A 20,706-nucleotide genomic window follows, 5' to 3' on the forward strand; every position below is an offset into this window, starting at 1 on the left:
AATAAAATCAATTACAAGTTGTGGGTAAGGGATAAATATAAGTAACGATCTTGTAAAGTATAATATGGTTAAAATTACCAAGTAGGATGTTTTGGAAATTAAATAAAGTTTACTACAAAATTTTTCAAATATTTAATTTTACATGTCACTCTAGGTTGACAAGTCAGTTTTGGCTCAAATTGACTTATTGGCTAGGAATGGAAATAAAAATAGCTTCTTTGAAAAGTTGTTGCGAGATCAATTGAACCCAAAGTTCTAGAAGCCCCTAACCCACAAAGTCAGGAGAAATAAAGGGTAAATTACCCCTCCCCAAGTCTTTGTGGAAAATTCCCAGAAGCCAGGAAGAAATGCATTCTTGCCTTTTCTCCAACTGTGCACGCTGATGGGTGTCCTCACTGAGAAAAAGCTGCATGGACGACTGAATTCAGTTCTGGAAGGAGAGGGTTGATAAAAACTTTTGACAATCTCTTGATAACAAAGACGAATCATAAGAGATTTTATGTTGTTGTGACAACAAGATCTAGGGTGGTTGAAGAGCAAGCAAATGAGCCACATTTAATATCCTAGCATCAGGCCATGCTTGCAAATGAAGGGCGGGATTCACCATCACAGACTAGCTTGAGCCAAAAAGTTAATGCAAGGTTGAATAAGGGAATAAACATTCATCACACAAGGTCACAAGGTCAAGTTAGACAAGAAACCTAAAGCATTCAGGAAACGGATTCACAGGAAAAATCACTTTTGAAGCCATTTAGGACAAACGGATGACACCCAATTAGAACATGGAGCATTTCGTGAGAATTCAGATTCACTGATCTCATCTTCTACAGGTGCCACTTAGATTGATTCTTTCTGAAAGTGTTCTGGTGCAAACATATAAGGATAACAATAGCAGTATGTAGGGTTTTCATATTATTGTATCGCATCAACAGTGATAGATATTTCTATAGCAATTTATTTTTGGACCTCAAACTGAAGAAGGAACTAGTCTGACAACGCAAAATAAACATCACCATGTAAAAAAGGATAACTAAGTCTACAAAAAGAAATAACAAACCAGTACCACTAGTACTCCTCTCCCTGCTGCCACTGCTGCCATGCAATCCTCATTTGCTGATTTCCTGTTTCAGATTTATTGTGACCATATAGTTTCATCCTGTCAATAACAAGTCAACAAATGCAACCCACAGGAAACATTAGCAAAGATAATTACTGTCATTCAGTCATCAACAACACATGGTAATTTTAACAAAGGTGGATGTTGTTATTGGTAACCCACAAACAACATTAGCAACATTCAGAACTTTAGAGTTAGATGCAGAAAGTCATCCACTTGTCTGGGTAGAAAATTACAGCATCTGGCCATGATTCACCGATCTGGCACACATTGATTGTTGCTTGTGCCCATTACTTAATAGAGGAGCGTGTGAGAAGTCAATTTGAAGACAGATAAGCTGCCGCAGACATCCTAAAGTGCAGGATAATTTGATACTGCTACATATGCCCTGGGACAAATTAGATCTTAAGGTGAAAAGAACTGGCAGCAATCATTTAATGGGAACAAGATCAACAGAATGAAAAGCAAACAGGATGGTGTATGCCAGGACAAAGAAAAGGTTTGTTGCTCTGTACCCACAATTAAAATCAACTCAGTTCAAGTAATCTAAGAAGCTTGATTAACAGGTTGGTTCTTTGCAAATTTATCAGACTATTGAACCAGTGATTCCTTACAGCATTTTCACCAATTTCGTAAGTAATCTGTTGTCAGATCCTGTCTTAAGATTGTAACAGAAAGTTCCAAAAGGTTTTTCTTCTTTTTCCCTTTTGTTTGTTTGTGTTGTTCAAAGCAGCCAGATTTGTTGTCTTTGTGGTTTTCTTTTCTTTTTCTTCTTCTTCTTCTTCTTCTTCTTCTTTTTCTTTTTTCTGTAAGTAGAAAGCATCACACACTTACCTGTAGAATTGTATCAAATGTACAATGGAAGTTTGGAGTAAATGATAAAAAGGCTATTAGATATACAACAATGTTGCTCCCTAGGGAAAAAGGCTATTTACAAATGATCTTGGAATGAATGTGTAAGGTCAAAATATGGTCAAGGCCCGAGATAGGTGTGTTGTGTGGGATGGGTCTTGCCCCACTGTGTACCCCAGATGGCTAAGTTCTAAAATGAGTGCAAATGAGTATGACATCGAACCACACAAAGAGGACTAACTTGACCCCACCAATTGGTTTTAAGATGAGATGGTTAAGTCCTTAATTCTAATAACTGGTCTTAGAGCTAGGTCATAGGTTCAAGCCACAGGAGCCCCCTATTAGGGGAAGGAATTGTTAGGTATGCAACAATGCCCCTCCCTAGGAGAAAATGACCATTGATGTGTGAGGCCAGAGATGGTTTGACCTGGGAGGGGACTCAAGATGGGTGTGTTGTCATCCCCACTTGGGTTATGTGGAATGGGTTATGCCCAAGCCCCAAACCCAAGATCATGGGTGTGTTGTCATCCCCTCTGGATGCATTGCATATTTGCTAGGAAATGACAATCTAGAAGCAAGAAAGTTGCATGCACCTCACCATATTTGATGCTTCAGAGACAAATACACTTGAAATTTATCAACTATAATACACATGCATGCACATTCTTTTAAGCCCAAGATGAATGTATGCACATTCTTTTATGCCCCAAGATGAGTGTGAATGAATTACACATTTTACGATATTACATATCTGCTAGTAGATGACAAGTTAGAAACAAGAAAGTTGCATACACCTCAAAATACTTGGTGCTTGTGAAACAAAATACACTAGAAATTTATTTACTATAATACACATATATACACAATCTTTTTTTTTTTTTGATAAGTAAACAAGATATGCATTAGAAAAAGGCTAAAAGCCACAGAGCATACAGGGAGTATACAAGGCGGCTAAAGCCTCAAAAAAGAGCTACAAGACCAAAAAAAGACTACCTCCCCTTAAGTGGATGCTACCCACTCCAAAAAGCCTATAAGGGAGAGAGACTCCTCGCCTAAATACACTTTGGCCCAGCTCCATAAGTTACAAACAAATAAGAGGAAAAAAGGCTGCAAGGGAAAACACGATTTTTCTGGCACGATATTGCCAGTGCATACCAACATGCTACTTGATATGGTTAATCAAAATGTTGCCTCAAATCAAACAAGATATAGCAATTAAAAAATATGTTCTAACTCAATAAGTATGATGCAGTAACATGAAGATTTAATAGTTTTCTCCCTGTTAATACCAAGGATACAAAATAACTAATATGAAGATTTAGTGCAAGAAGAGTTCCTAAGCACTAGTGCAAATGTAAATATTTTGTGCAAATAGAGTAACTAACACCTGCCATCACCTCCATCTTCTCTTCGCTGCTTTTCCCATACCATCTGTTAAAGAGCAGTTCCCAGAATGCAGAACTCCAACAGAAGTCAAGATGGTATTGAGATCTATTTATCAGCATGGTTTTCATATGAGTCTCAATAACAGCAGTTTTGATGTCTATGAACCTTCTTTAACCATGTATAAATCCCCAACTTCATTTGAATAAGGAAGCACATACTTTCCAATGAACTGTTTATTAGATATCTTGCAAATGGTGGTCACGCTAGGCCTTTTTGGAAGCAAATTCTTACCTTGCAAAAACTCCAAGACCCGAAAACGGGGTTTGAGCCTTTTCTCAATGCTGAAAATAAGCAATTCTGCGTGGTTAACCAAATAAGACATATCAGAATTCCCTACAGTAAGCAGAAATCTGGTTCCCTCTATAATTTTCCTCTCAGATAGTGCAAAAACCTGAGGCGCCTTCCTAAACGATGTTACAATTTCATTTTCTGAAAATCCCAGACTCCGGAAAAGTTTCAATTTCAGTTCCCAATTCTCTAGTGTCATTGAACTCAAATTTCGAATTGCATGAAGATACATCTTAGACTTTCTATCACACCCCATTTCATCAACCCTCCTCACAGAATCTTTAATACTCTCCGGCTTATGCAGCAAAAATCTCGGGAAGCTAAATACGACTTTCTTTATCTGTGACGTGCTGATTCCACAACTCTTCATGAATTCAATATTAGGTTTCAAGGTCTTCCCTAAATCATGTTTCAGAAACCGCGCACAAATCTTCAAAACCTTAGAGACATCCGAGTTCGAACCCATAACACTCTGCAATGCTACAATTGATGGCATCAAGCCATTATTAGCACTCCTATTTAGGATCCACGGGTCTTGCGATATAATATAAGCAATGTCGGTGGGCGTACAGCCCAAATCCTGGAAAATCTTGATTTTGGGCTTGATGGTCTTGTCAAGGTTGGCAGAGAGAACACGGGGGACTCGTTTGACTGTTTTCTCGAGATGGGTCTGGGAAAAACCGCTTTCCTTGAGGAATGCTAGTATGGAATCAGACTTCTCGGGTTTTTTCAAATATGTTATCACAGAAGCGGCCGTTAGAGCGGTTTCTTGGGAGAACTGGTGCCGCTTGATCAAGTAATCGGCAGTAGAGACGGGGATAGCTGGTTTCTTTTTTTGGGGTCCGGAGGAGGAGAAGAAGAGGAGAGAGAGGGAGCAGGAAAAGTGAGGTTTGTGGAGGTGGTGTTGAGAGCTTTTGAGATAGAGCGAGATGAGGCTTTTGCAGATATATAGAGTCATTTGATAGCATCAATTACATTTACATGGAGTAAAGAGAATGGAGACGAGTGCTTGCCTGCGATTGTAATACGAGAAACAGAGCATCCCTTGAATACTATCACATATGATATTTCCCCAACCTCTGCTTCCTGCCGAGCTCTTCACCGTCAACCATAACCCTAAACCTGCTTTCAAGGTTTAGGGTTTTGGTATGAACGAATACTGGCCCTGTTCCAGTAAAAGGCAATTTTGATATTTCTACCACTCTTTCGAAGAACCAATTGTTAGAAATTTAGAATATAATGATATGAAATTTAATTTTTTTATAAATAATAATAATAATAATAATAATACAAATTATATTTTAAATTTAATATTTGAATTAAAATAATTTTTAAAAAAATAAGGCCGTAATTTGGACCGATTAATTGAATTGATAACTCATTGGAACTCAACCCAAATTAAGAAATAAAAGGCAATTTTGATATTTCTACAACTCTTTCCAAGAACCAATTGTTAAAAATGATGTTTACTGAAATAATTTTAGGCTTACGGGTAATATAAGAAAATACTTATTAGAAAATTAGAATATAATGATATGAAATTTAATTCTTTTATATATAAAAAAAATTAATACAAATTATATTTGAATTAAAATATATATATTTTTAAATTAGTTCTGTAACTTGGATGGATTAATTGAATTGATAAATAATCTGAACTCAATCCGAATTAAGAAATAATTAACTTGAGTTCAACATGACTCGAACTTTAACCTGATGTATTTAATTCAAATCTAACTCAACCTCATTTTTTTAAGTTTTTTAAGCTTGAGTTGAATTTAGGTTGTTCAAGTTAGATTCGAATTGATTTAGTTAAATTTAAGTTGATCAAATTAGATTCGGGTTGATATAATTCAAAATTCATATATAATATTTTTTTTAAACTTTTTTTAATGTATTTATATGAAAATTTAAATAGTAAACATAATAAAATTTTAAGATAGCAATAAGAGAATAAACATAAATTTATATATATATATATATATATATATTTGTAAAAAATGAAAAATATATGATGCAACATAATTTGATTTTTTCATTAAAAATACAAAAAGAAAATGAATATTATTATACAAGATAATATGTATTATAAATATTATAAAAGATGTTGAAAAAATTTAATCCAAACTCAATCCAAGTATTGAAAATGATTATCCAAAGCTCACTCAAAACGTAAAGTTAGGTTTGGATTGAACCAGGTGAATTGGTCCAAGTTTCACCCCTATTAAAAATAACTTTCTCCATTTGAAAATATTTTTACAATGGTCCTATTTTAAAAACTATTCTCCACAAAAGCTGTGTTTTTTTTCCAAACTTTCCTAATAAAAGTGTAAAATTCTTAAAATATAGTTTTTAAAAACTGTTTGGTAAGATTTTTTAAAACAAGGAAACTTGGAAGGTTTTTAAACTTTCTTTATGTATTTTTAAATACTTTCCAAAAATATATTATTTATTTATCATATTTAAAAAATAACTGAAAATAATTAAAATATATTATAAAAAACATAACAACTTTCAATAACCTCTTTTATCAAAAGTAAAACATTGTTATTGAGAGCTCCAACATGGCCATACCTTCTATTTTCGTAGGGGAGGTAGGCATATAATTCCCAAAGCGTTACATGATTAAAGGCATATCCTTAAACAGTTCAAAACTGGCATCCTTTCCTAACTGATTAGTTCAACAATTCTACACATAGATTATTTGGTAGGCAATCACTGGCATCCTTTCTTAACTGATTAGTTCAACAATTCTACCCATGATTATTTGGTAGGCAATCATCACTAGCAATTCTAAAATATCACGGTTTATTAATCCATTTTGCCTTCGAATTAAAGTGGAAGCATGATCCTTTATATCATATGATATCACATCTTATCATTTGTGGGCTCAAATCTTTGTTCATTTTGTCATAATATTCAATCTACCCTCCCGTAACCCCTCTTTGAAAGGTTAGTGGTTTGTTGGGCTTTGGCCCAGTTTCATCTGGGCTATGTCCCTCCAAATGGTATTCCATTATGGCCCAGTTGGGCAGGAAGGAAAAGAAAGTACTATAGATCATAAAAAAAAATGATACGCTAATTGCTAACAAGAGTAGACATCATAGAAATCCATATCACATATATGATAAAGAAAAAGATGAGTGATCGGATTTAGCATCTCACTCGGGGGTAATCATGTGTTAACAATGGGGTGCATTATGAAAGGTCACCTAATTGTTCCATCTTTTTCATCATAGGCCTTAGGTATTTTTAGTTTAAAAGGACTCGATGGAATAAAGATTAGCCCACAAAAAGAAGGAATTAAACTTTGTCTTCAAAGGGGGGTCTCCAATCTAATTATTTAACCCTTTAGCAATGATTCCAACATTAAGACGGGAGATTGAACTCCTTATATTTAAAGGAAACATAAACTTTATTTGTACACCAACTAGATGTCTACGTTACATGACCTATGCATGATGATATACATAATTCAATTCCCTACACTTGATGCCGGAGTGCTGTGAATTTCACATCGAATCAACTATAACATGACGGTTGGTGTGGTTGTGTTCGCAAACTCTTCGACTCATTGAGAGATAGGCCCCAGGGGAAATTAAGAAAAAATCAGAATAGGGCAGGGCATGCTACTCATGATAGGAAGGAATCTATCTGGGTCTTCTTCACATCATCTACTCACCTCCCATCCACATATCTTTTTCAGAACTCAACCCCCCACAGCCCCACTTCCAACCATCTTCTCCCCACCCTACATTTCTCTTAAGATATATAAATTTTCATAATAGGGACATGCACCATTGCAATGCTTTTACGTTTTATAATTGTATTTTATCCAACTTTAAGCCTTGGCTTCCTCGGCCCGCATGCTTTATCAACCTTTTCCTAAAGATCAACAATAAAAGTGAAGACCAAGCAAGTGAAGCAACCATATAAAATTCCCTTTTTGTCACTCCTCAGCAAGATTGCCTTACCAATGTCTTGGCTGCCGTGTAAAAAAGGCTATGACCCTCTGTGACATTGCACTAGTCATGCCAACTCCTACTGAAGGCCTACTTAGCTGTTAGTTTAGGTGTTTCAATGGGCTAAAGCACTACACCCTATTGAGAAGACACCAAAATTATGTACAGTCTACACTAAATTATGAAATCTTGACCAAGTAAAACCATTTTAGTGAATTAGTAATTCACAAGTTTGATAATAATAATAATGACAATAACAAATTTGTTTTTATTGTTCGTGTCATCATGAGTTTTTCTGTTATGTATCATTGGAATAATAGAAAGTGTAAATCACAAGAACGAGGATAAGCTCAACCCACCTCATAGAAGGTTCGTATCAACAAAATTAAAGCAACGAAGTATGATCCCAACGCAAGGTGAGTGGTGAGGGGCCAGCGTCTCATGTTCTCAAGTGCATTTCCCCCCCTTCATTATGGCATCCTCGCTTTTATAAATTCTTTTCTCAAACTTTCGGTGTTCCTTTTCTCTTCATGTGAAAAATTCCATTTATTAGCTCTGGCTTATAGATCAATATTCATCCCCTCTCAAATTACATAACTATAAGCAGTGCTATATGCTAGTTTCAGAATTTGTTCAGCCCAAATATGAATATTCAGCCCGATATTGACATTAAATGACAACATTGTACTAGGGAACGGGCCAATTTCTTGTCTTCCTCTTATTTTATGGCTAGCACATGAGGGCTGGTTTGGTATTTGTCTACAAAAGGAATATGTGGCCATTGGTAATAGGGCATGAATCATGGGCAAGACTGGCATGGGCTCACAACTTACAAGTTGGGGGCATGATTGGATCATGAACAAGGCTCGTGGGCTGTGAGTTCTCCCTTTTTCTTTTTTTTTTCTGTTTCTTTATTCAATTTGTTTTGCTGGGCATTGGCGAAAAGTAAAGGCCAAGAAAGAAGCTCCCTAGTCCCTTGTGACCCCATTTCAAAGAGAGCAAAAAGGAGGGCGAGAAAATAAATTAACAAACAGGTAGTAAAGAGAAAACGCATAAAAAAAGGGGGCAAAAGGAAAGGAAAGCTGTCAAGGCCTCCCTCTTCCTTTCTTTTAAAAAACCATTCAATACACTACTCCTAACACCCAAAACCATACAGTTGAGCAAGTGCAAGATCTGAAGGGCAAGAAATAAAGCACAGAATAGAAGAAGTTAGGAGAAGAAGAGAAAAGATGAAGGGAAGAGAAGGGAAAGCAGCTCCTTCAGCTGATCTATTGGTATGTTTTCCATCTAGAGCCCATCTAACGCTAATGCCCAAGCCCATATGCAGTCCAGCTAGGCCTTCGGAACCAAGCAAGCGCCACCAGCACCAGCACCACCAGCACCACCATAACCACCCCCACCACCTCAAGAAATCTAGCACCAGAAATGGTGGCCAAGCCAGCCCACTCTTATGGGCCAAAACCAAGCCAATGGGCACGGAAATCTCCGAACCAACGTCTCCCAAAGTCACCTGCGCTGGCCAGATCAAGGTCAGGCACAAAACCAGTTCCTGCAAGAATTGGCAATCAGTCATGGAGGAGATTGAGAGGATTCACAACAACAAAAAGCACAAGAAGAGGCCCACTTGGGTTGAAGCGCTAGGGTTTAAGAAAGAAATCATGCAGTTCTTGACATGCTTGCGAAGCATAAGATTCGATTTTCGGTGCTTCGGGTCTTTTCCTGAATCGGGAAACACTTCTGATGATGAAGAAGAAGATGGAGATCAATATCAACATAACCAAGTAGGTGTAGAGGAGAGTGATGATAATGAAACTTCAAGAACTATCTTTTCCAAATGGTTTATGGTGTTGCAAGAAAATCAGAGCTGTGGCTCCAATAAAGAAGAAATAAAAGAGAAAAGCAAGTCATACGGTGAAGAATCTGCGGTCGCACCTTCAGTTCCTCCTCCAAATGCTCTCTTACTAATGCGTTGTAGGTCCGCCCCCTCAAAAAGCTGGTTAGAAGAGAAAGACAAAGAAAAGGAAAAAGAAGAAGAGGAAGAAGAAGATCAAGAAGCAAAGAAAGCAATGTTAATTATGGAGGAAGAGAATAAAAAGAAGAAAGAAAATCTGGTGGTGATGAAATACAACAATGATTTCTACAAATTTTCTTCCGACATTGCAAAGGAGACTTGGGTCGTTGGTGGAGCCAGAGACCCATTATCAAGAAGTCGAAGTTGGAAAAGATGACGATCACGGTGACTACTGTTTTTCCCTTCCTCCCCATTTTCTTCTTCTAAATTTCCTTCAAACATTTATTTTCTGTAATTTGATTTTTAATTTTCCTCCACTCGTCGTTTCTTGTGTGGCAAATCCAAATGAGATGGCCATCTTTAGTTTACTTATTTTATCTGTTCCAAGATTTGTATTATGTATTAAATATGTACAGCTTTTTTTCCCTTCGATTGGGAAAAAAAGATTTTGCTGCCATGTACATTTTGTGATGTAGTTTTCAATCCATAATCTTATTGTGTGAAGGACAAAATACGTTGCTTAGAATTTTCTTTTGGCGTTCATAATGGTCCTTTGAATTTTCTTCTCCTTCGCTTGATTACATTATTGCTATATGTTGTGATCTTTTTGGGGACTTAGCTAGATTACATCCATCATTTACATTAACCAAAAAAAAAAAAAAAAAGACGATAACCGACGAATTTGAAGGATGGAACCAGATCGAGAAGAGAGGAGTGCGCACATGTGCCAGTGACAGATTCCGGATCCCCCTTGAGTTTGGACCGTTTTCATAAAAAATATTTTGTTGTTTCACATCACACTCAGGCCTTTTTGGAATAATGGAAAGAACAGCACGTGCATTTTATTTTAGGTGGATATGAAATTTACGTTGATTTATAGAATTGCAAGATGCATATATTTATAGAAGATTAAAAATATGGAGTTTTTGAGTTGTGTGTGTCTTATAGGCCATGTTTTTATCAGCAGGGGCATCGGGTCACCACTGAGATGTTATTGCTGGAGGAGGGCATCCAATTCCATATACTAAATGAAAAGTTTGTTTTGTGGTGGAAACAACAAAGCAGCTCCACGAACAATATCCTTGAATGGTTATTCAGATCTTAAAAAGTGTCCTCTCTTCCTTCTTGCCGCCGGGGAAGAATCTTGCTTCTAGGTTCGATACTTTTTTACCAACAGCCAGATCTTTACCCTCCCTTCAGTCAAATTTGTTCTGGTTTTTTTTTTTTTTCCCATTTGGATTGTTTTGCTTTTCCCCTTTAGTTTTCCCCGCCTTTCTAGATGAAAGAATCCGTAAGGAAAGAATTTTTGGTGCATTAATCACGGTTGATAATTATGTCTTCTATTAGTCCGACAATTTGATTAGACCTCGCTCACTGGCTTAATTATATTCTTCGCTCTGGTTTGGAACATTTGAAATATATGTGTATCCCAAAAAGAGGAGAAAAAGAAGAGGAATGGAATATTTATGGGATGGTTGGGACTTTAGGGTGATCAAAGTATCAGATCACTTCCAGAGCAGAGTGTTTGTCACATTGGGTTGTGTCCATCACGTAGAGGATGGGAAAAATGATGTATTGCTGACCAACGTAAGAAGTTCTAATATGGGGTTTTGATGGGCTTGAGACCATTTTCACAAGATACAAGGCTGGTGCCTATATGTGATTCCTATCTGACAGAGAATATTAATCCAGTTTTAAACATGGCCGCTGCTTCATGCAAAAATAGTGACTGGTTCATCCGGGTTCATCTCAGGTTAGCCCAACAGAGTTTGCGAATGCGGGCCAACAAACCCATTAACTGGACTGAGACATGTGCCACACTAGGTGAAAGATCCTAGTGGGGGAAAGCTCAGCGTTAACAGAGGCAAGGCCAGTGTTGTGTTTCCAGTTGCTTGTAGCACATCCAGTAAAGTGATTGATTTGTGATGATATTTTGAACACTGGTTCGATCCTCTCTGTGTAAAACGGTTGAGCTCGAAGTGGAAATTTCATCAGCCAAAAATGTGGCATCCCATAGGTGGAACGGCAGTGATCCGGTTTCAGTCTCCTAAACATGCAACAAACTGAACTCATCATGGATTCATAAAAACAGGGATAAGCAAACATTGAGCCCCAGCCCATCTGGTGTTGGACTAAAGAAAAAATGGGATTTCAGCTGGGCTAGTTCACAACCACAACAGCAACATTGATGAAAAGAAACCGATCTATGGTCCACCATGTTGCCTTGCTTGTTGGAAAGCACCTTTTCTGGCTCCCAAGCAGGAGGTTTGGGGACCTTCCTGATCCAACTGTCATTGGTAATGGTTACCCCTTTGTCAAGGAGGTGTGTCTGGATATAACTTGGCCCTATACCAGGTCTCATTAAGCAAAAGGAAGACGCTAGCATCACCTCCATGTATGAGAACTTGCTTTAATAAACTCCCATTGGTTGTGGGTTGTAGGTTGTGGGTTATGAGTTATTATTATTATTTAACAAGGAAAGAGGGCGAGGTGCATGCAAAGGTAAAAGCTAAGCTTAATGAGTCCCTACAACGAATTTGATTAAAAATATTCTCAGCATCGAATATGAATATATAACTCGATCACGAATGCACATTTCAAAATAATCTGCAATGAGGTGATTTGTTTCATATAATAAGAAGGAGTTTCTTGCAGGGGAGGACTTTTCGGAGAATGCCTCTATTAGTTACAAGGCTAGGGTCTTATGTAGTCGATGGGTCTACTGTTGAAGCAAACTTTTTTGCATTTCATTGACATCTCTTCACAAGATGTCAAGGGTAATTGATGGGTCTACTGTTGGAGCAGACTTTTTTTTCATTTCATTGACTTCTCCTCACAAGATGTCAAGGGTAATTGGTCTTTTCTTTTGACAATTTAGATCCATCAATTGGTTAGTCCTTTAGTTATATCTTTTCTAAGGTCGCCATTTATGGGTGAGGTAAATTTTGGTAGCTTCACCCAGAATTATTGGTGCCATTGATTTGTGTGGCATTTGCTAAATGTCTATTGATGCCCAAGTCATTAAAAATGCAGCTTTAATTATTTGTCAATCTTATGATAGTTTTAGTGGGGGAAGCATCGTAGTGATAAAATGCCCTTGAGGCAGCATTGCACTTCAGCCCTAGACAAGTGAACCAGATATCTTATTCTTATTTCCATGCCTTGGCCTCCTCGTAAGAATCAGACCCAAATTCTTTGACCTCCCAGTTGAGAGACACCTAGCTGCAATGAAATATGAGTGGCTGCTAGGTTCTTGACATACATTATCTCAAGCAAATAAACGTTATGAGAAAAAAATTTAGATATTCGCCGAGCAAATTGCAGACACGGACCACAATTTTGTTGGCTGCCGAGGTCTTTAGCTACAGCATAAAGTCGATGATTCGGGATTTAATCAAACCTCATGTGGAAAATAAGAAAGAGAAAAAGAAAAAGAAAATAAAAAATAAAGAATAAAGAGAGAAAAAAATAAAAAAGGGACCCACCATCATTACTAGAATAAGTAAAGAGGTTATTTTCAAATAATCCACACCAATCATAACCTGTCTGTGACACACCATTGACTATAATTAGTGGGTTCTCTGCAATCAAACCACTAGCTATAAATAAACAATCCACTACCAATTTGGCTTGTTTCCTAAGCCCATAGGAAAGCAATGGGGTAGGAAGAACAAACAACTATACACACAATCATTATGCCCAATCCAAAACAATGCCCCCTCTAATTTTTCCCTTCATTAATTTAATCCTGCACTTACTCTTTCTCCACTCTTCCTGCTTTATGTACGATGGCAGCAAAGTCTCTGCACTGGTATGATTAGCCCCCACTTTGTTTTTTGTGTTGCTTGAATCTGTCCTTTTTTGATAAGATCTTGAGCTCTTCTTCTTCTTCTTCGATTGTCTCCATGCATACCCAAAAAATTCTGTGTGTTTCCTTTCATTTTTTCATCTTCAACTGCTGTACAATTTGACCGAGCTTTCTAATAATTCACGATTGTTGCCTGGAATTTCTTTGACCCTTGATCCATTCTTGTATATCTTAAAAGCCGGAACGGAGCTCACACTCTCTGACTTTGCCAAGTAAGGGTGGTCTTCAACCTCCACCTGAATTCATGAATAAACTATGCTTTCACAACTGTAAAAAACATATTACACTAAGAGATATTTCATTTGATTCGCTAACGTTGGTGGATGGAGCCTGAGGCTCTACCAAGGCTATGAATTAACATGAGCTTGAAAGGGTCAGATAGACCAAACAAACTCAATAGTCAAATTTCTGGGTCTCAGTGTCTGCCCTACAGCTATTGGATCAAACAGCAATGGGGTCTGCGACCCACCAGCCAATAGCTTGTCACAGTGCCTTTGCCCTATTAGGTACAAAAACAGAAGATCACTATTATTGGGAAAGGTTGAACTTCTCCCTATAAGTTGCATTCCTGTATCCAGCTTCAGTCCCCGGATTTGGAACCTTAAGAAAGAAAACAAGGAAGAAAAAAAAAAAGGCTTGCTGGCAAACCAACCTTGAGGAAGTAGACGGATGGGTATCTCTTGCAGACTTGCTCAAGGAGCTGCAATACTTGCTTGTGACTAGTTTTGTTGCAGAAGAGGACCACCGACATCCCTGTTGTTTACACAAAAGTTTGGTTTCTTGTCAATTCAGAATCTCTGCTTTACCCAAAAGAATTAGGAAAATATTGCCCATCCAGGGTAAAAAAGAAACAGCTCCTTTCACTAAAAATCTGCCCCACTAACTTTTAGTTGTCCTCTGTCATGTAAGTGACCACTAACTTTTAGTTGTTCTCTGTCATGTAAGTGACAGAAGAAAAATAAGTCACCAATCATGGATGCGCCAAATTGATAATGGATCTGGTGCTGAAGCAATGGTACTTTTTTTTTTTATATCAAAACTTGGACATTTGACATATCATAAAATAAAAAAAATAAAAAATAAAATGTGAAGTATCAAATCTAGACATGAATTGTTCACATTACTTGTCTCTTATGGAAAAAAAAAGTATTAATTCATTTGGTTGTAAAGATGCACAAATTGCATGCAGGGTGAATAAATATCAAGTGTATTTAAGTTACCTGGGGAGGTTACAAAATGTCTGAAACGCTCATTGTTGGAGATGAAGACCAGGTTCGAACCAAACTTCATGTCCTTAATGTCCTCACCACGTTGCTTTTTGAGCTGGATCTTGGCCTCAAACAATGCCCGGCCCACCTCCTCGTCACCCGGAGTTTCTCTTATCAACATCTCATAATCTTGAATAGAGGCCTCCCATCTTTCCAACTACCACACATAATCATACCAAGGAAGAAAATAGATATTAAGTCAAGAAAAAGACAAATCCAACAAGAAGTAAAACAAACGCTCAGGTAACAACTCGTTGCCTTGGCATTGCAATTGGCCCTACGCAACCTTGCCTTGCTGTAAGAAGGCTGCACGATGAGTGCCATGGTGCAGTCTTCAACCGCTTTCTCAAACTGGCCAAGTTTAGATCGACAAGCTGCTCGGTTGCATAACAAAATGGTGTTGTAGGGGTCATGGTCTAATCCTTCATTGTACGTAACGCAAGCCTCCAAAAATTTTGATGCATTGAAGAGCTGATTGCCCCTCAATCGGGCCGATTCCACAGCTAGAACTCTTCTCAACACTGTGGTCACCTCATGGTTACTTGAATCAAGTCGAGCTGCTTTCTGAGCCAAGGCCACGGCATCCTCTAACCTATCAAACCATAATGTTCCATAGCAACATATTGGCACATGAAGAATACATTGGAAACTTAATAATATCCCTGCTTGTGAAAATTCCATATGAGAGATATGGCACAATAAGATTACATTAAGACCTTAATTATATTAAATACTTCCACTAACCTGCCCATGGTCATGTAAAGCTGTGCCTGAATTATTAACATATATGCACTAGCAGCCGGTCCAAAGAACTGAGTACATGAATCAATCTGGAACTTGGGTCCCTTCCGGAAGGTAGCATAGGCCTCTTGGTGCCTATGGAGCTTCAATAAGGCCTCAGCTTGGAAAGCATAGATCTGTTTTTTGAGTAACCAAAAATTAATCAGATAAGTATAATAGGATAAGTAATCACGGAGGCAAAATAAAAAGGGGAATTGGACTATGGTGGTTGACCTGGGGAGCTGAATCGGCTCCGGAAGATATTGCACACCTTGCCTCCTTAAGTAAAGTGTTCCAGTCTCTCAAATTTCGGGCTTCTATGCACCTACTGAGGTGTGTTTGCAGAGCTTGAGCTTTGGCGATGTATTCAGAGTCTGTGGGGCTTGAGTATTTGTAGTGATTCAATGCTTTCTCGGCTTCTCCCAGTCTGTATATCATAATTTGTACATAATTATAAGGAAACTGTATTTCTAAACATTAACTTAAAGAAATTGGATTGTTACAATAGTAACATGAACTCCTACTTGTTTTAAGATTCTGAGTTTTCGTTTCTTCATTTTTATTGTCTTTGGACAAGCAAAAGGAATGTAATGATTTTTTAATCTAGTGAATACCTTAGATATAGTGTCGCCAGACGGTGATGAGCTCTGTGATAAGAAGGCTCAATTTGAATGGCTTCTCTGCACTCAATTACTGCTTCCATAAGATGGCCTAAACCTATTAAAGCCGCGCTCTTATTGCTATGGTACGATGCCTTATTTGCATTGAGGGCAATTGCTTGGTTATATAGTGCCAAGGCCTCCTTGAATCTGCCCTGCTTGTACTCCTCATTTCCCATTGACTTCAATGCCTCTGGATCTAACTTATTCAACAGACCTAGAAATCGGCCTCCCGACTTTGGATTCTCATTGCTGGGCTTCCGTGTAATGTTGCCCATAACACCGTTACTTCCAATTCTGCTATCGCTGAGCTTCCTCTGGTGGTAATACCGAGTTTTATTGGTGGAGTCCGGTAGGTCTGTGATCATTGAATTCCCAGTTCTCAGTGGCTTCAAATTACCCAAGTGGCCTAAAGGCATTACATTGCCTGAAGAAGTGGGGACGAGAGCTTTGCTTTCATAGGATTGGTGGTGATCAGTACTCGCCCTATTTGGCTCAGTGTAGAGGCCATTGGGCTCCCTCCTTAGCCTTTTCATGTCCGTTAACTCCTGGGATTGTGATTGCTGCTTTAGGCTTGAAGTAGCAGAGGAGGACGATGAGTTCCTTGCAGCATCTGAGGGCCTAGCACCTTGACTTTTATGACTGGAAGTTGAAGGCCTGGAGCGTACTAAGTTGGGAGTTGTGACTAGCTTCTCATCTAGTTTTGGCGGAGGTTTAGGTGAAATGGAGTTGAGCGAGGCAGTTTCACGGGAACCACCATGTCGCCCCTTGGAATCACTGGGGCTTGTTACCTTCAATGTGCTGTTGCTGTTTGTGGGTAGTGGACGAACAGATGTTTTCTTTGGCCAAAAGCTCCGGCGCTGGAAAATCCCTTCCATCAAACTACAGCCCAGTTCACTATCTACAGAGCACTTGGTCATTTCTTCCTTGACAATCTCTTTCTTCCAAGCGAGGCCTCTTAAAGGCTGGTAATGAGAGTTGATTATTCGAAGGCCAACAAATTTGGAAACGAATGGAAGTAATTACTCAGAAAGAGTACACATCAAACAAACAAAATATGAAAATTTCAGAGGAAGATCCCCAAAGAATGAAAGAAAACAATCAAGAGATGGCTTGAATGTGAAGGATTGTATGTAACAGGTATATTCCGCACAGGTCTTATATATAATCTTATAGCCTCCTGGAGTAGCTGCCAAGAAACCACTCAAGGTTAGAGCTTTTTAGAGAGCATGAGAGTTAAGAACAAAAGAAGAAAGTAAAATAAGAATTAAATGGAAATGTATAAAATAACTATACTCCTTTTGAATTCTCAATACGACAAGAATAAAGGAATGCAAAATGATTAAATTAGTTTGGAAAAAGAATTCACTCTACCAAATAGGTTTCACCATTTTCCTTTCCTTTTCCATCCCCCAACCCTTGTTTTGGTCAACACACCAAGGATCCACGCATTAGACCTTTTAACCTATAGGGTTGTCCTATTTTTCCTTGCAACTTTAGGGATCCTAAAAGGTAAAACCGCCGGAAGAAAAGCTAGCTACTTGTATGTTCTTTGATCTGTTTGTCACTTGGAGCAAATAATGAAGCCCCCCAGCAGCATATATCTCCAAATTCTCTTGTCACAGTGCTAAGATTAGCAAAAATTACAATTCATAGCATCAAGATAACCACCCATTACATGGCAAATGGCCTCTTCAGACTTCAAATAGTAAGAAAGCAGAGCTGCCTCATTTACCAACCACGCGGTTTTCTGTTTATGCTGCAAACAAACATTATTTACTAAATCCCTTCCCTATTTCTCTCTACTTCATCATCTTCAAACTTTGCCATAGCTATTTTTCTTTTTTAATGTAGAAAAATGTTGGAGTTCATCAGAACGACAAGACGACTTTTTACATTTGCGCACTTCTGGTAATTAATTTATTATTTTGCCAAGGGTCAAAGGCACGAGCAATCATATTTTAGACCTTTTAGTTTCTCCTTTCATATGAGTTTAGTTTCAAATTTCAACCAGGGGTCTAGACTGATTCATCAATAGAAGGCTAGGTCCACGTAAAGTCAAAATTCAGGCTTAATTTAAGTGAAAATGAACCCATAGTCCATACTGGGTTGGAGTCCTTTTACTCACATTTTGAAATTTGGAATCATGCTTTCACATTTGAAGGAACCCACTGGTGCATAGTAACAGTGGCAGGGGAAAACAGAGTTGATGGGTTTGAGCAATTTGCTTGTTGAAAGTTAAAATGTAAGTTAGCGACTTGCAACTTTTGAACTGATCTTTTTTATCACCCAAATCAACAATGGAAAACGTTAAGAAATGACCAGGCCTCAAAAGAGAAACATTATTTCATCTGCAGATAGCTTTGTCTTTTGTCGTTGATGGGATGTATGGTTAGGGAGATCGAGATCCAGATATTATTACATACAACTGGATTTTCTTTTGACATTATAAAAAGGAAGGGACTCATTTGGCCGCCTGGTTGACTGTCGGTCAAATAGTATTACCCTCTGAGAATGAAACCATTCAATCTTAGTAACTTGAACGAATGACAAATCATGCCTGAGCCAAATTCTTTCACTCGTTCTGTTGATTATGATTGGTGTTTATGACATTGATTAGCAATTGAAAATAAAATGAATAGCTTTTGGGACCACTTTGCCTCGTCTAACCTACCATGCCAAAACTTTATTGTATGAGTTGGTAGCATTTATTGGGTGTCGTTTTGTAAAACTGGTACTTGTCAAGCTTATAGATTTACGAAGTTGATACGTTCTGTTAAGGTGCGCATGGACCACCGTACAAAGGGGCTGCGAGATTAGAGGCTCTGTCTGCGGCTCTGCCCACATCTTGTACAGATCCTGTTAGTCGGTGGCCGCTTCCAGCTCTCTAACAACTCTCCGGACGCCAATTTTTTTTATTTGCGACTGGAATGTATGTGGGTTGGGGATAATTTATAAAAGTACTAGCAAAAGTAATTTATGGAAAAAATCTAGGAGGTGGTTGCCTTTTTTTATTTTTTTTATACATATAACTTTTTCACTTTTTTTTTTCTTTTTTTCTGGTCCATTTGTGCCTTCCCTAAATTCTAAAAGTGCACCAACTAGCCACGTGTTTCTCTCGGATTCCAGGTTTTTGAGTTTTTCAAAAAAAAATTTCCCATTTGCCGACAAATGGAAAATTCTCTGTATTTTCTTTTAAGAATAAAGAAATGATAGAGACAGAGAAAATCAAGCGTATCCCGGCGGGACAAGGAGAATCACGTTTTCTGATCTCGCTAAAAGCCCACGAAGGAGTCAAAGTTTACAACTAAAGCATCTTTTAAAATTTAAGGCAAGAGCTGCCAAATTAAACAGTAGAAAAAGCGGCAATATGTTGCGTTAATCTGAATGTCCCCCGTTGCTTTCCAGTTCATATACTCCTGGTCCAGTAAAATGGACGTGACACGTACGAGACTTAGGTCTATCCAAATTCAATTCAAGCAGATGTTAGATTTTCTGAACTCTGATGCAAACTTCACTAAAATTCATGGAGTCCCATTCCATGGTCCATCATCCTTTTTTATCCCGACTGATGAAAAAGAATACTTGTCCGTTGTCCCGTTGAAGTAAATTAGCAATTAAAGCATATAATAAAGTGGGCAGGCCATCTGTATGCGATGATTGTTACGGGGAACCATCATGGTATCCTTCACCGATCACCAAATTTGAACAAAAAGCACGTTTATAGCATTGACTATATCAAAGGTGGGGCATGGCATCTGATCGAATTTGGAATCCGTTCGCAATCCTCCATATTGATTGATAATGGTGGGGTTGCTACCCAGCACCCGAGGGTGCACCGATGAACACGCAACCAACATTCTTGGCATACATCTCAAAATACAAATATATAGCATAAACAAAAGAGTAGGTGGGTCGGACCAACACTTTGTTGGGGGTGCAATTGAGCACGGCCTTTGGAAAAATATTCAGTCATCTACATAATATTCTAATGCAACTAAATTGATCACAAGACATGCATGGCTAGTCAACAAGATGAACAAAAATTAAAACATAAAGATATGGGTGATCAAGTTGGGGCTATTTTTCTTCTTTGTTAAGCTCTAGAGATTCTTGTTCAAGCACCTTCTTCTCTACGTCGGCATTTCATAAAGGGTGGTGGAACCTGGAAAAGGCTTGGGAAGTAAGGCTTGAAAGAGGAGAAAGTGGTGGTACCTGATACGTAGAGGGTGCGGCAGGTGTGGAGCATGAGTTTGTGTGGTAGGCTAGGCTTGGAACTCAAGGCTCATTGAGGCAAGAGCGATACGTGTATGGTGCGGAAAGTGTCGCACCTGCATTTTACGTAAAGGGGAGCACCTCTTACATGATTCAAATAAAAGGGTTCTAAATTAAGCTACCAAGGCTTCAGGCGTAAGCATTCAGGGTCTCTTTGGGTTTGCTTCACGTTGGGATATA

The 20,706-nt window shown here is 38.2% G+C and overlaps 3 protein-coding genes across 3 annotated transcripts; 1 reads left to right on the forward strand and 2 right to left on the reverse strand.

Moving 5' to 3' along the window:
• Positions 1-920: 920 nt before the first annotated feature.
• Positions 921-4,913, reverse strand: LOC104882482 (transcription termination factor MTERF8, chloroplastic). Its single transcript, XM_059734468.1, has 3 exons — positions 3,357-4,913; positions 1,354-1,505; positions 921-1,156 (listed from the first exon to the last, which is right to left on the reverse strand). The coding sequence occupies exon 1, from the start codon at positions 4,659-4,661 to the stop codon at positions 3,513-3,515; it is 1,149 nt and encodes a 382-aa protein (XP_059590451.1). The 5' UTR covers positions 4,662-4,913; the 3' UTR covers positions 921-1,156; positions 1,354-1,505; positions 3,357-3,512.
• Positions 4,914-8,514: 3,601 nt separating this feature from the next.
• LOC100264413 (uncharacterized) lies at positions 8,515-10,202 on the forward strand. The gene has a single exon (XM_002284149.5). The coding sequence runs from the start codon at positions 8,895-8,897 to the stop codon at positions 9,891-9,893; it is 999 nt and encodes a 332-aa protein (XP_002284185.1). The 5' UTR covers positions 8,515-8,894; the 3' UTR covers positions 9,894-10,202.
• A 2,945-nt stretch (positions 10,203-13,147) lies between these two features.
• On the reverse strand, positions 13,148-17,506 carry LOC100242128 (TPR repeat-containing thioredoxin TTL1). Its single transcript, XM_002284144.4, has 7 exons — positions 16,207-17,506; positions 15,827-16,019; positions 15,557-15,729; positions 15,071-15,404; positions 14,765-14,969; positions 14,197-14,297; positions 13,148-13,780 (listed from the first exon to the last, which is right to left on the reverse strand). Exons 1-7 carry the CDS (start codon positions 17,169-17,171, stop codon positions 13,628-13,630), a joined length of 2,124 nt encoding a protein of 707 aa, XP_002284180.1. The 5' UTR covers positions 17,172-17,506; the 3' UTR covers positions 13,148-13,627.
• Between the last annotated feature and the right edge of the window lie 3,200 nt (positions 17,507-20,706).

The sequence above is a fragment of the Vitis vinifera genome, chromosome 18, assembly GCF_030704535.1.
Source record: "Vitis vinifera cultivar Pinot Noir 40024 chromosome 18, ASM3070453v1".
NCBI lineage: Eukaryota > Viridiplantae > Streptophyta > Magnoliopsida > Vitales > Vitaceae > Vitis > Vitis vinifera.